Source organism: Bidens hawaiensis, unplaced genomic scaffold (genome assembly GCF_021521415.1).
Source record: "Bidens hawaiensis isolate Kalapana, Puna unplaced genomic scaffold, B.hawaiensis_p1.1 tig00045495_1, whole genome shotgun sequence".
NCBI classification, from domain to species: domain Eukaryota; kingdom Viridiplantae; phylum Streptophyta; class Magnoliopsida; order Asterales; family Asteraceae; genus Bidens; species Bidens hawaiensis.
In genome coordinates, this window is record NW_027498105.1 from 163 (window position 1) to 16415 (window position 16253).

The following is a 16253-nucleotide window of genomic DNA, read 5'->3' on the forward strand; positions in this document are numbered from 1 at the left end:
GTAGTAAATGGAAGCAAGGGCCCTGTTCCAAAGCCCAAAGAGATCCAGCCCAGACTTTCTGGCACGTTTAATAGTCATCTTGGTGTAACATTAGAAAAAGCAGCGGAGGAAGCCGCCTATAGTGTTGCTGAAGCAGAAAACAAGTCGTTTGTTGCAGCAGAAGCTGTCAAAGAAGCCGAAAGGGTATCTAGAATGGCTGAAGAAACTGAAGCCTTCCTGCATTTGGCCAAAGAGATCTATGAAAGATGTAATATTCCTCATCCCTTGTCCTAATTCCTAAAAAATGATCTGAACCTACAAAACCAAACACCAAACTAGACTGCAATTTTCTTAGTTCAGTTTGAGTTTGGTCTACAATCTGGTTTAGAATCAAATGAGCTTAGATTGGTTTGGTTTTCTGTTGACTTTTCTTAAGTTTTGTTTGGGTTGTGTTGAACATCTCTTATAGTACTTACTGGTTGTTTTAACTCGTTTGGCAGGTTCTCGTGGTGAGGTTTTGAGGGTGGCATAGCGCAAGGACATATTATTTGATTATAAAATTTGGTGAAGGTTTTTTTTTTGTCGTTAGTTAGCCTGTTACATATTTGGAGGTGGTAGGTTTATATATAATTCAAATTTGCTTTCGATGTCTTTTGATGTCAACTGCTTTAAACTTTAAAATACTTTCCGTATAAATAGTGAATGCGAGTGTCTTCGCAGCTGTTGTTTTTTGAACAACTTAAAAAAACTAATCAAAATAAATCTGCAAATATGTCTTGTGGGTTGCAGTTCATGGCAGTATGACTGTTTAAAACACAACATAAAATCTAATCATATTTTAAGCTGACATGTTTAATTCGTTTCACAAATGGATCATGTTTAGGTTGTATTATTAAAATTAAAGGGTGTTAACTTTTTAAAAAATAAATTACAAACTTTAATGTGTTTATATTAATATTACATGTCAAGCATGTTTACTATTTTATTTTCTTTACATTCAGCAAGTTCGACCCAGATAAAACTTCACCAGGATTGGATTTTATGGTCAAGGGATTGGGTTATGGTTGATGTATTTAACATAAATTGGATTGACACCTTGATATGGGTTATCTTCTTTGATACAAGACCATATGCTTATCGATCTAGCAATACACAGACAATGAACACATGTTTTAAGCTATATTTTTATCCTTACAACCTTTGACAAGTCTACACTTGTCTTTCGCTTTCGGGGCATCCAAGTTTCCTAGATGCCGTATTAATCAATATCACCCAGGAGCCCGGGACATCTTTGGCTATTGTGGATTAAGCATTAATCCTCACAGATACGTAACTAGCGTTGGATCAACTATTGCTTAAATTTGTCACCTGTTGCTTAGTGAAGTTAGTTTGGGCATGAGGTTTATGCTTATAGAATCTAAGACAGTAGATGTAATGCAAAAATCTGTTCACAATAAATAAGTAAACAGATATGTAATATGCGAGTTCTAATAAGTTACAAAAGTGTAACTTATTAATTTTTTTCCCTCACATCAAAAACAACATCAAGCATCTTATTCTTATTCAAAAAATTAACAAGTTATAAGTCGGTATAAATAAGCAATCCCAATTCCCAAACACCCCCCTTAGATAAAACAATTATCATTAATAATATTTAATCTTAGACAAAACAGCAAAACTAGTTCTTTATGTTTGCATGCTTTTTTAATGGTCGTCATTTCGCAAACTTAATGACAGAAAGCATTCTTTTTGTTTAAAAACTATATCACCTTATGTCCTTTTGGCCTAACCTAGTTAAATTTTCTTGTTAAATCCAGTCATGTGCAAGGCACGTGAGGATAGTTTTGTAAATTTACATATTTATCTTAAAGTCACTCACTCACACACACTCTCTCTCTCTCTCTCACTTCTTTCTCTTTTTCTCTCTCTAACCACCACCCACACCACCGTCCAAATGGCCGGCAATCAAGTGGGCAAACTTGGTGGCCGGCGATGTTTACAGATCCAGATGGGCGGTGGTAGCATCAATGGGCGACGATGTTTGCAGATCCAAATGGGCGGTGGTAGCGTCAATGGCCGGCGATGTTTACAGATCCAAATGGCCAGCGATCCAAATCAAATGGGTTTTAGGTTTAAAGATCTATATGTTTACAGATCTGAGATTGAGTAGGCCGGTGGTAGCATCAATGGGCGAATTGTAATGGTTGCCGGCGATGTGGTGGTGGTCATGGCTAGATGGTGGCCGGCCATATATTTAACGGCAAGACAGAGATGGGTGGAGATGGATTAGGGCCAAAGTTAGGGTTTTTGATTTTGTAAATGATGAGTATTGGGAGTTACAGTGGAGGCGGCTTACGGTTAATTAGTGGTCATGGTGGTTGTGGGTGGAGGCGGCGGCAAATGGTGGGTGGGGGTGCTTGTTTAGTTGGTGATGGTAGGGGTGGTGGTCTTTAGGAGGGAGAAAGAGAGAGAGAGAGAGAGAGAGAGAGAGAGAGAGAGGGGTGGGATTTTATTTTTCTTAAATTTAAATATTTATTTAATTTTTATTATTAAATAATGTGTAAAGTTATAAAAGTACTCTCATGTGTATTGCACATGATTAGATTTAACGAAAATATTTAACCGGGTTAGGGCTAAAGGACCTAACGTGAAAGGAATTTAAAACATACAGTATGATTTCTGTCATTTGTTTCGCGAAACGTCCAAACATAAAGGACTTCTTCTGTTTTGTCTTAATCTTATCTTGTTATCATTATTACAACTAGGGGTGAGCAGGATAAAGGTCAGACCCTTGAAACCCTTTTATCCGACTTGTAAAACTTTTAATTAAACCTAAATATATAATATAGGTCGAGTAAAGGGTATTTAAATTTCACCTTAAAGGGTAAAAGGGTTTTAAGGGTCCGACCTTTTTTCAAGCCCTTTACCCATTTACTAGAATCTAGATAGATATACATCAGATTCACTATTAATCTGAAATGTAGGAGAGGTTTATATTTTATATATGATTCATCATAAATTTTCCAACTACTAAGAAAAATAAATATAAAAGGCCATACTACTGATTGGAAGCATATATATATATATATATATATATATATATATATATATATATATATATATATATATATATATGAAAATCACTGAATTGCTCTCTACATGTAATTTGTGAATGTGAATATTATTGCATTGGTTCAAATGGTTGATAAACTTTTGAAATTAGAGTTTACTGTGTTATTAAATGAAAGTATAATTATTCTAGGATTCATATATTAAAGTCATATAGGATATATTACGATTACTGTTTTAAAAAGGTTGAACCCTTGAAACCCTTATTTATACTCGACCCTTTTATTGTTTAGTTGCTAAGGGAAAAGGGACCGGGTAGGTAAAAAGGCATGAACAGCCCTAATTACAACATCCGGCGTTGTAATTAACCAGCAGCAGCATCGTAAGTAAAAATGGCGGGAGACTGCAGACAGTGGGATGAAGAGGCCTACAGAGACAGCATACTAGATGACCTGGAATCCAGTTCACTCACCATCTTCCGTACGGTCTTCTCTCCGTCTCCTACTACTGACCCAAACCCTAATTTCATCGTCGCCGCCTCTAGCGACGGCTCAATCGCATCGTATTCGTTATCCTCGCTAATCTCCTCCGTCGTATGTTGTTACATTGTCTAATTTTTAATACTTGCCAACCAATTTCATGCATTCCTTTGCTTTTGCTTGCAGTCACCAGCTTTTGGGAATTCTAGGGCTCAAAAGTAAGTCATTTATATTTTATGATTATTGCGGAAAAATATCTGATATCGATTATCGCGGGTGGGATTTCGGTAATTTTAATATCATGTAAATTCATATATATAGCTATTTACCACTAAACACTTAAAACACTGACATTGAACACTAAAAATGGATAATAAAGACTTAAAACACCGATGTAGGGAATATCTGTGACATATCGGTCAATATCGTGGATATAATCGCTACCGATATTTTACCGAGGGACCGATAACCGGTATATCGGTGATATATCAGTGATATGTTGGCGATATCGACTGCATATGAATTGAAAGTGATTATACAAAGCCTTTTGAGGATGCATTTAGGTTGTGTTTTTTGAATATGTGATTATTATTATTACAATTTCGTGTTGCATAATAAGCACTTTCAACACATGTTCTATTATCATAATTGGTTTATCTGATTTTGATTACATCTCACTTTCAACTTTCAAATTTGTGCTTCCAAACAGCCCCTTAATGAGGGTGAGTATTTGCGGTTTGCTTATGGTTGTTTTCTTTAGTTTATTTGTAGCTGAACCTGACTGTTTAATTCATGGACATGATGGGCCTACTTATGATGTCAAGTTCTACGGTGATGGTGAAGATTCCTTGCTGTTGAGGTAAACGCCTGATGATGCTTGCTGCTAGTTATATACTTATGTGTTGGCTTGTGTTTGATAATTCCTTTTTATTGTTTCTTCACATATATATAGTTTTCATTACACACCCTCCGTTCAAGAATCAAGTCTGTTTTTTTAGGAAAATTACAACCATTTTACTTTGAAAACAATACAAACTGTTTGTAACAGTAACATTGCAGGTTTCCTAAAGTGGATCATAGTTAAATTTTTGATTGTATATGCATTATGTTTGTTCAGAAAAGATAAAATTGATGAATGCGATACAATTTCTTAGAACTGGTTGATTTCAATGTCTTACCATGCTCTTTTTGTAAACTATTTATACTGGTTAACACTATAATTTTGTCTAATATTTGTTTAACTTATGTTTCTATTTAGTTGCGGTGATGATGGTAGGATTCGAGGATGGAAGTGGATGGATGTGTTGGAAGCAAAGCAGGATGGTTTGTCACACGATATTTTATTTATTTTGACTTTATGAAGTTTTAAGTTACAGTTCAATAAATGTGATATGTTCGTTCTTTAACATAATCTTGATACACTTTATTCACTACACACATTATTCTTGCAGGTGGCCTTCTGAAGCCGCAACTTGACTTAGCAAATCCTCAACATAAGTCAGTCGCATAAACTTAAAACTATGATAAATTATGTATGCGTATGTTCTAACTAATGCGTTTTTCCTTCTCCCTCAGAGGTCCTTGGGGTGCACTTTCCCCTATCCCTGAAACTAATGCTATTGCTGTTGATACTCAGGTCTGTAAGCTTTTCCTTAAAAAAACCATTTGTCGGCATTTATAACTAGATAAACATGTATGTAAGATGTGAGTTGATTTTTCATGTACCATAGGGAGGCTCCATACATGCAGCTGCTGGTGATTCATGCGCCTATTGTTGGGATGTGGTATGCATTTCCTGAATGTGATTAAATAATCAAGTACAGAGATCAGTTTTCTGTTTCTCTTTCTGGTTAAATGGATTTCTATATTGTGCAATACATTTTCAGGAGAAATCTAAAATCAAACTGACATTTAAAGGGCATGCTGGTTATCTACATTCTGTTGTTGCCCGAAATTCTTGTAATCAGGTGTTATGATGATCTGTTTTGTTTTTCTCTTCTCACTTAATTGTGCTGTCAGTTAATGTATTCTGTTAGTTAATCTTGTTTTCCACTGCTCTGTTTGTAGATTATAACTGGCTCAGAGGATGGAACAGCCAGAATTTGGGGTAAGTATCTCAAAACACTTTATTTAAATAATTAGATTGCTATTATAATAATTGCATAGTTTCTGCAATCAAATTATAGGTATTAGTTATCAACCGGCCAACTCTTAATTTGGTTGGTGTATTGCAGATTGCAGAAGTGGAAAGTGTACTAATGTTATTGAGCCAGGAAAAGATAAGAAATCTAAAGAGTTCTTTTCATATGTCAGTTGCATTGCTCTTGATGCTAATGAAAAGTGGTTGGTAAGGCAATATCTTTATACATATTCTAGTTTTTTGTGAGCACATGCTTCACATGTGTTTCTGTTTTAGATTTTAAGTAATACTGAATCTATTTGTAGGCATGTGGGTCTGGGCGAAATTTATCTGTGTGGAATCTTTCTGCTTCTGAAAGAATTTCAGGGATCACGACACGTGCTTGTATCCAAGATATATGCTTTGATGATAATCAAGTAAGGACTTTTATTTATTTTAGTTTGTGGGCCATATACTCTATGTGAAAGTTATCTTCTCTTTGTTTTTTTTACTTATGTTGTATCGATCATTTCCAGATGTTAGCTGTGGGTGCAGAACCAGTTTTGAGTCGTTATGACATAAACAGCGTTATGCTTTCTCAGATACAATGCGTACCTCGGTCAACATTTTCCGTTTCCTTGCATTCGTCGGGTGTATGTTCCTCGTTTCCAGTTCCTTTTTGTATTCAACTCCGAAAAGATTTTCAACTATTTTAAGTTATATGCTCTTCCAAAATGATTAAACAAAAACACATAATTTAAAATATGTAGGGACTACAGACCTACAGTTACTTATCAGGACAATGCAATTTCACCCTTTTGAGAAGCAACTTTTGATGAATTTAAAATACTAATTGATTTGAAAAGCTTGCAAAATTTGATAAAAAGAGTTATGTAGCTGAAAATTGGAAACTGTAACCATCAAATTTTGGAAGCGGAGTAATAAATACCAAAAATATCAACATGAAATTAGAAAGTCATGGTCAAAAGTAGAAATTTACAGTTATTTGTCTGCTTTACAGGTTATCTGTGTTTCTGGTTACGGCGGTGTAGTAGACGTTATCTCTCAATTTGGAAGCCATCTTTGTTCGTTTCGTTATAAATGAAGTTTCAAAAGCAATGGTTGATTCTGTTTAACAATGCCTTTGGATTTAGAAATCTGACCAATGTGCATCATTCCTATGAGACAATGTAATAGAAATTGTAATATTTTTGTATCCACAATTTCTCAGGCATATGGTGGCAAGCAATGCATAGCCGTAGTTAGACGTGCACAAAAAAACCGGTTCCGGAACCTAACTGGTGGAACCGAACCGGAACCGGTTCCAGTTCCAACCCGGTTGGAACAATACCCGGTTTGGGTATTTTTGTACCCGAAAATCGTACCCGGTTCTCCTATTTGTATGTCAGTACCAGTTCCAACCCGGTTCCTACCCGGTTCTTAATTGGAACCGGTTTGGTTCGTACCCGGAATAACCGGTTCCGACGGGTTTTTTTGAAGGGTCAAACAAAAGTCAAACTAGCCGTTGGAACCGGTTCCAACGGTAATATAGCCGTTGGAACCGGTTTTTTTTAGACACCAATTAGCCGTTGGAACCGGTTCCAACGGTAATATAGCCGTTGGAACCGGTTTTTGAGACAATAGATCCGTTGGAACCGGTTCCAACGGTAATATAGCCGTTGGAACCGGTTTTTGGGCCAAACCTATATATAACTTGTTTCCATTACTTGTTTCACCACCAAACTCAAAAACAAACTGCAATACTACTCCTTTAGCGAACCCGTTCCTTTACCCGACCATCCAACTAAATATTATTATGGCACCCATTAAAAAAACTAACAACAAGGCTAAGAAGAGTGTTTTTGTTGCCCCCGTTTTTGTTACGGAGGACCCAAGGGTTGTTACGGTAGTCAACCATAACCGCAACCAAGACATATGGAAGAATTGGGATTTGATTGTGGATGACGAAGGTTATCAAAAGGCTCGTTGCAAACTATGTGGTTCAATATTAAAGCACGATTCCAACTCTACTTTGAGAAAGCACATCGAGAAGCCATATCGCAAGGCGTTGAAAGGGATTGGCGCGACCGATCAAATTGACTTGGGTAAAGATGGTACACTATTTCGTTACAACACGACTCAAGTTCAAGATAGAATGGCAAAGTTCGTTATTCAACGAGGTTTGCCGTTTAACCACTTTGATGACCCGGAGTTGACGTCGTTGATTCGCGAAACTCTACAACCGAGATACACACATGTAAGTCGTACTACCTTAAGACGTCATTGTATCAGGTTGTGGGAGTATGCTAAAAAAGAGTTAATCGAGTCTTTTCATTCTTTAGAAGCCATGGTTAGTTTAACTACCGATGTTTGGTCGGCACCACACGGGTTGCCCGAATCATACATATGTGTCACCGCTCATTGGGTTGATCCGGTGACATGGCAATTGATGAAACGCACCATCGCTTTTGAAAACTTCTCGTTCCCACATACCGCCGAAAAATTGTTTGAATTACTTGATGAAGTTATAACGACTTACAACTTGAGAAATAAAATATTTTCGATTTCGTTTGACAACGCTTCAAACAATACTAAGGCGGCTGAAAAATTTATCATTAAATATTCACCACCTTGTTTCGGGGATTTTTTTCATGTCCGATGTGTTGCACATATCATCAACTTGGTTGTCCAAATAGGTCTTGACAATGAACACATTTGTGATGATTTAAAATACTTTAGACTTATGTTACAAGATGTCTTCAAAAGTGGTAAAAGAAGACATCTTGAATATAAGAACTATTGCAAGTCGGTTGAAAGAAAGTATTTGGGGCCGAATTGGGACGTTCCAACCCGTTGGAACTCAACTTGTCATATGTTAAAGTGTGCTTTTGCCCAACGCCAAACTTTACAAGCTTTTCATAACAATCTTGTTGAAGAACGCGAGGCCGATATGTTTCCGGAAAGTGTTTGGGTCCAAGTCGGTTATTTGTTGGAGTATCTTGATGTGTTCAAAAAGTCAACAACAAAATTATCGGGAGTCTATTACCCTACTAGTTGTTGGGTTTTGCAAGAATTGTACTATATGTCTTGTGTTTTTAAAAGCTTTGCGGAGAAGAACAAACTCTTCGAAAATATTGTTGCGGTGATGAAAGAAAAGTTCATAAAATATTTTGAAATCATACCGCCGGTCTTTACTTGTGCCGCCGCATTAAACCCCTATTGGAATGTTAATGGGGTTGAAACAACGATTGAGGAAATATTCGACAACTTAGGTATGAACGAGATTGACCCGAAGTTGTCGACGGAAGCGAAGGACAAGTTCAACAAAAACCTTCAAGACCTTTATGACCATTATTTTCAAATGTATGGTCCAAGCACGAGATCGTCTTTTGTGAAAAAAACAACAACTGGTAGGCCGTGTAATGACCCACTTATAAACTTGATGAATGGGATTCGTGAATCGGCATCTAAGAGGCAAAGAGGAAACACACCAAGTAGCGAACTTGGTCGATATAGTGGAGCAAACTATGTTGAGGGCGCAACGGTCGACGAAATTCGCAATATTGATTTGTTGGCTTGGTGGAAAGGTAAACAAAACGAATTTCCCATTCTATCCGCCATGGCTCGTGATTTGCTTGCCGTACAAGCCTCAACGGTTGCTTCCGAATCGGTTTTTTCTCTTAGTGGGAGGGTGTTATCTATGCGAAGAACAAAACTAACTCCCGAGTCTCTAGAGGTTTGCATTTGCCTAAAGGACCATTTGGATGCGGTGGATCGTGTACAACACAAGGCGAACTTTGAAGACGAAATACCAATAGAGCGTCATATTCATGATGAGGAGGCGGAGGACGGGGTTTCTTCCGATAACGAAGACGAGGGTGAAGACGAGAATGAAGACGAAGAAGAGTTGTAATTATTTGTTTTGGTAAAATTATTTGTAACTTGTTCAACTAATATTTAGTTTTGATTTGTTTTATTATAATTACTTTTGTTACTCATGATTAATTGTTTGTTACTTTTTTAATAACGACGAACATTTTATTCATCTAAAAAATAACTATTACAAACATTATTAAAACATAAACGATACTAAACATAACAACTAAAACATAAAAGACAAAGTCCGTCGTTTTAATCCGGGAATACTTATTTTTGGGTTGTAGAGCCGGACGACTCTCCCACTTCCGTTTTTTTAGCTTCCAATCTTCTTTTCTCTCGACAATACTTATTCGTATGTTTTCGTAATGTCGAGTTGGACGCTGCTTTAAGAAACTTCGAGCAATATTTGCAACGTGCCAACTCATGTGAGTCGGTCATGAGACACAAATCGTAATGAACCCAAACATCGGGGCATCTTGTTGCTTCGATCACCATAACAACGTCATCATTGGTTGCCATTTATTGTCGGTTTAAGGTTAATTGTGGTTTGGAGTGTGTTTTATAGTTTTGGGAGTGGTTTAACAAGTACACAAACAAACCTTGCTATTTATAGAAAGAAGATAACCTATTTATAGTTAAAAAACCGGTTCCAACGGTTAAAAACGGCTATATAGCCGTTGGAACCGGTTCCTAACGGCTATAATGTTTAAATTTCAAAAAAAAACCGGTGGAACCTGTTTTTACGTAAAAACCGGTTCCGGTTCCACCCTACCCGGTTCCTAAAAGTTTGCATTTCTGGGCATCGGTTCGGGTCGGGAACCGAACCGGTTCCTGACTGGAACCGGTGTCATTTTGTACCCGGGGTGAAAAAAACCGGTTCCGAACCGGTTCGGGTTTTCAAGGTGAACCCGAATTGTGCACGTCTAGCCGTAGTGACAAAATGGGTTCAACAGCCAATATTGAAAATACAGATATAGATATCCAATAATAACATGTTTAAGAACAGCATAATTGCTATTTTACATTGTAGTTTCTGAATTCATTTATTTGCTTATATGAAGAGCCTAGGTAAAATTGGAAGATTGATATACCTATATACATGCCCTTTTCAAATGGATATTTTATACATGTGATATGTTATTTTTAACCTTACTATTATCAACGCTTCATATTATATAGGTTTTTGTCTCCAAACTTTAGTTTCACATATTTACTTTTCACTTATCAACTTTAGTAATAAATTTAGATCTTTACCTTTAGGCTTGTTAATGAAACTTTTGCCATGACAAATCGAGTCAATAACAATCAACTTCTCGCACGCTTTCAAACATGTAACGCATTAAACCTGTTTTGCCACAAGGAGTGATAAAAAGAAAATAATATAAACCATTAAACCAACCATAAGATAGATACATGGATATCCAAAAGAAAGAAAGGAGTAGTCGTCATTAGAAAACAAAGAATTAGTGACCTCTGCGTAGCATCCACGTCCATCAAAAAGAATAATATAATAATAATAATAATAATAATAATAATAATAATAATAATAATTTTCTAAGCAATAATGATAATAAATAATGGAACCGTCTAAATAAAAAAGGAGCTAGGGGTAAAATGGTCAAAAAGAATGAGAAACTCGGGGCAAAAGAGTCACAAAAAGTAGTAGGGTAAGATTTCAATACTACTACTACTACTACAATCTATCATCCATCGTCTCTCTTTCTCAACTCCTCCACGGCCACTCAGAGGAGTTTGAGAAAACCCTAAAAAAACTCTCCACTTTTGCTTCCAAATCTTTCCATCAGTCTTCGATTCAGGTGCAACAGATCCCTAATTTCATCACATCACTCTGATTGTTGAATCTGATTTTGTGTTTAGTTGTTATTATGCGTATTCGATCTGACTTTTGCGTGTGTGCGTGATAGATCGGTGTTGATTTAGATTAGATGTACGGATGCTGTTCTTTTGTTTCTTTCTCTATTTACTGATTCAACTTCTCTCTATTTGCAATGCAAGCTAACTTTATATCTGTATTGGAATCCACGGCTGATCTACATCACCGTGGATCTATCAACTTTAAAGAATAGATGCTTATTCGATTCATGAATTCATAACTTATTAAGTACAAGTTTACTTTTGTTAGGACTAGTGAACACCTTGAGCATCAAAAACGCATGTAAACTTAATGAATCTTTAAAAATAATCTTATTTTTCTTTTTGTTTGTCTACAATACTTTATTACAAATATGTTTATGCTTCAGGATTAGGATCTTGGTTCTATAAGCTCAGGGTATGATTTTTAAAAAAGCTTTCTTGTAGTGTTGATGTCTTTTCTTTAATTAGTCGATGCTATGAAGGCCTTTTATAGCTTGTGGAAGGATGAACTGAATATAGATGACTCTATCTTTATACTATTCATACATGCATTTGTTCACTCGCACACATACATTTAATTGCATGTCTCTGTATCTTAAAGTCTCTTATTGTTTATTGTTCGTTTTGTCTTTTGTAGTCATGGCAGGCGCAGCACCAGAAGGTTCCCAGTTTGATACTCGTCACTTTGATTCCAAAATGAACGAGTTGTAAGTTTGACACTTTGTGTCTAGTGTTTATGTATATAATAACTATTTCATATGTTGGTATTTTCAGTTTTTATAAACCAATGTGCAAAAGACATGATTTTCCCTTGCTAATGGCTTACTTTTATTGATGCTGCAGGCTTTCTACTGATGGACAGGATTTTTTCACATCATATGATGAAGTTTATGATAGTTTTGATGCCATGGGTTTGCAAGAAAACTTATTAAGAGGCATCTATGCATATGGTTAGTGCATATAGTTTTTTGTATATTTCTTACAAAAGGCTTTGTTTAATTGTTTTGTGTATATTTTTTCAGGTTTTGAAAAGCCATCAGCAATTCAACAAAGGGGAATTGTTCCATTCACCAAGGGTCTTGATGTGATTCAACAAGCTCAATCAGGAACCGGAAAGACTGCAACTTTTTGCTCTGGCATCCTTCAACAACTTGACTACAATGTAGTCGAGTGTCAGGCTTTGGTTCTTGCTCCAACCCGTGAGCTTGCACAACAGATTGAGAAAGTCATGCGGGCCCTCGGTGACTACCTTGGTGTCAAGGTTCATGCTTGCGTGGGTGGGACCAGTGTACGTGAGGATCAACGCATCCTCTCAGCTGGTGTTCATGTTGTTGTTGGTACGCCTGGACGTGTTTTTGACATGCTTAGGAGACAGTCACTACGTGCTGATAACATCAAGATGTTTGTGTTGGATGAAGCTGATGAAATGCTTTCAAGAGGTTTCAAGGATCAGGTTATTTTCTTTTCTTACATTAATGTACATTACATTTTTAATCTTTTTAAATGCTAAATTTTCTTTCTTTTAGATCTATGATATCTTCCAGCTGTTACCATCAAAGGTCCAGGTGGGTGTGTTCTCTGCAACCATGCCACCCGAGGCTCTAGAAATCACAAGGAAGTTCATGAACAAACCCGTAAGAATCCTCGTGAAACGTGATGAATTAACCTTAGAAGGTATCAAACAGTTTTATGTCAATGTTGAAAAAGAAGAATGGAAACTTGAAACCCTTTGTGATCTTTACGAAACCTTGGCGATCACACAAAGTGTCATTTTCGTGAACACCCGACGAAAGGTTGACTGGTTAACCGACAAGATGCGCAGCCGTGACCACACGGTCTCCGCTACTCACGGAGACATGGACCAGAACACCCGTGACATCATCATGCGTGAGTTCCGATCAGGTTCTTCACGTGTGTTGATCACAACTGATCTTTTGGCACGTGGTATTGATGTCCAGCAAGTGTCACTTGTGATCAACTATGACCTTCCAACACAACCTGAAAATTACCTTCATCGTATTGGACGAAGTGGGCGGTTTGGGAGAAAAGGTGTTGCGATCAACTTTGTGACACTTGATGATGAACGGATGCTTGCTGATATTCAGAAGTTTTATAATGTGGTGGTTGAGGAGTTGCCGTCCAATGTCGCTGATCTGATTTAGAGAAACGGATTTTGGGACGCTGGTCTTGTTTTAAGTGAAGGTGAAAAGTTAGAAGGTGTTTTTTGAAATCTATCGGTTTTGGTTGGTTGTTTTAAGTTTAATGTTATTGTTAAGTGACTTGGTGTTGTAAGATATTTGGAACTTATATTTGTGTACTCTTATGGTCCTGGATTTGTTTATTATTTCATCTTTTGGTATAATTATAATTGTATTTCTGGTTAAGTTTTTGGTCTAGTTTTTCATTTCATGTGTGAATTTTTTGTTCGAATGATGTGCTACTAATGTGAGTGTTTGGGTGGGATTTGATTATAAATAATGTGTCAAATTTGAAAGACAAAAGTTATATGGTATTTTAAAGCTACACAACTGAAATTATAAACTTTTATATTATTGAAATTTGTTATAATTACGCCCTGCTTGCGGTGTTCGCATATAATGTATATATGTGTGAACCCTCGGGTGGGCAAAAGTAAAATTGCACTAATTTTGACGTTATTTTACTAATCTCGTGAAAATAACGTTAAAAGTGGCGGAAGGTTAATCAGGCATCATGTGGTGGCGTTGATAGCCGAAAGACAAGGGCACATGCACCGATCAGCCGGTGTCCCGATGATTGAGTGCTATGTGCCTTATGTCCAAGGCTTGATGCAAAACTACTATCGAGCCGGGGGTCTCACCGGAAGCAGCCTCTCTATCCCTATGGGATAGAGGTAAGGCTGTCTACATCTTACCCTCCTCAGACCCTACCATAGCATTGCTATTGGTGGGATATACTGAGTACGATGATGATGATGATGATGATGATGATGATGATGATGATGAAATTTGTTATAATTTTTGTGTTTGAATGAGCATATTATTCATGAACATATTATTTGGTTTACTTAAAAGTTAAATCATAATAATTATTTAATTCATGGATAGTTTTATCTTTTAGACTTTTGCCACCATAAGTTAGAGGTGCACAAATCGGGTTCAAATGGAAAACCCGAACCGGTTCCAAACCGGTTTTTTTACACCGGGTTGTAAAATGGCACCGGTTCCAATCAAGAACCGGTTCGGTTCCCGACCCGAACCGATGTCTAGATATGCGAACTTTTAAGAACCGGGTAGGGTATGAACCGGAACCGGTTTTTACGTAAAAACCGGTTCCACCGGTTTTTTTTGAAATTTAAAAATTAGAGCCGTTAGGAACCGGTTCCAACGGCTATATAGCCGTTTTTGACCGTTGGAACCGGTTTTTTAACTATAAATAGGTTATTTTCTTACTATGAATAGCAAGGTTTGTTTGTTTACTTGTTAAATCACTTCCAAAACTATAAAACACACTCCAAACCACAATTAACCTTAAACCGACAACAAATGGCAACCAATGATGACGTTGTTATGGTGATCGAAGCAACAAGATGCCCCGATGTTTGGGTTCATTACGATTTGTGTCTCATGACCGACTCACATGAGTTGGCACGTTGCAAATATTGCTCGAAGTTTCTTAAAGCAGGGTCCAACTCGACATTACGAAAACATACGAATAAGTATTGTCGAGAGAAAAGAAGATTGGAAGTCAATTTAAACTTGAGTCGTGTTGTAACGAAATAGTGTACCATCTTTACCCAAGTCAATTTGATCGGTCGCGCCAATCCCTTTCAACGCCTTGCAATATGGCTTCTCGATGTGCTTTCTCAAAGTAGAGTTGGAATCGTGCTTTAATATTGAACCACATAGTTTGCAACGAGCCTTTTGATAACCTTCGTCATCCACAATCAAATCCCAATTCTTCCATATGTCTTGGTTGCGGTTATGGTTGACTACCGTAACAACCCTTGGGTCCTCCGTAACAGGAACGGGGGCAACAAAAACACTCTTCTTAGCCTTGTTAGTTTTTTTTATGGGTGCCATAATAATATTTAGTTGGATGGTCGGGTAAAGGAACGGGTTTGCTAAAGGAGTAGTATTTTAGTTTGTTTTTGAGTTTGGTGGTGAAACAAGTAATGGAAACAAGTTATATATAGGTTTGGGCATCAAAAACCGGTTCCAACGGCTAGATTACCTTTGGAACCGGTTCCAACGGATCTATTGTCTCAAAAACCGGTTCCAACGGCTATATTACCGTTGGAACCGGTTCCAACGGCTAATTGGTGTCTAAAAAACCGGTTCCAACGGCTATATTACCGTTGGAACCGGTTCCAACGGCTAATTGGTGTCTAAAAAACCCGTCGGAACCGGTTTTTCCGGGTACGAACCGAACCAGTTCCAATTAAGAACCGGGTAGGAACCGGGTTGGAACTGGTACTGACATACAAATAGGAGGACCGGGTACGATTTTCGGGTACAAAAATACCCAAACCGGGTATTGTTCCAACCGGGTTGGAACTGGAACCGGTTCTGATTCGGTTCCACCAGTTAGGTTCCGAAACCGGTTTTTTTGTGCACGTCTACCATAAGTTGGTATCTAATTTCTAAACTTTTGCCAACTTTTGCCACCATTGTTTGGTTATTTGAAGTTTTGAACTTTATGCCACTTACTTTTTCCTTAAACATTTTTTAATTTATACTTCTATTGAACTTACTTTTATCTTTTATACTTTGGTCATCAAACTTATAAAAAACAATTTGATAAAGTTTCAACTTTTGTCACAAGCCACTAAACTTATTTTTGCCTTTTATATTTTGACCACCAAACTTATAAAA

The 16253-nt window shown here is 37.1% G+C and overlaps 1 protein-coding gene across 1 annotated transcript; it reads left to right on the top strand.

The window, feature by feature from the left end:
- Positions 1 to 3421: 3421 nt before the first annotated feature.
- On the top strand, positions 3422 to 13790 carry LOC143595716 (eukaryotic initiation factor 4A-15-like). Its single transcript, XM_077074666.1, has 18 exons — positions 3422 to 3641; positions 3714 to 3745; positions 4288 to 4386; positions 4786 to 4850; positions 4979 to 5024; positions 5103 to 5163; positions 5258 to 5311; positions 5414 to 5494; positions 5595 to 5634; positions 5762 to 5874; positions 5973 to 6083; positions 6183 to 6299; positions 6668 to 6740; positions 11280 to 11342; positions 12038 to 12107; positions 12244 to 12350; positions 12423 to 12853; positions 12927 to 13790. The coding sequence occupies exons 1-18, from the start codon at positions 3441 to 3443 to the stop codon at positions 13560 to 13562; spliced, it is 2400 nt and encodes a 799-aa protein (XP_076930781.1). The 5' UTR covers positions 3422 to 3440; the 3' UTR covers positions 13563 to 13790.
- Positions 13791 to 16253: the final 2463 nt, after the last annotated feature.

Bases quoted from the DNA above. Each gene is read 5' to 3' on its own strand.
- LOC143595716 (XM_077074666.1), top strand. From the start codon at position 3,441: ATGGCGGGAGACTGCAGACAGTGGGATGAAGAGGCCTACAGAGACAGC. The intron at 3,642-3,713 runs GTATGTTGTTAC...TTTTGCTTGCAG, and splicing joins CCTCGCTAATCTCCTCCGTC to TCACCAGCTTTTGGGAATTC. The intron at 6,300-6,667 runs GTATGTTCCTCG...TCTGCTTTACAG, and splicing joins TTTCCTTGCATTCGTCGGGT to GTTATCTGTGTTTCTGGTTA.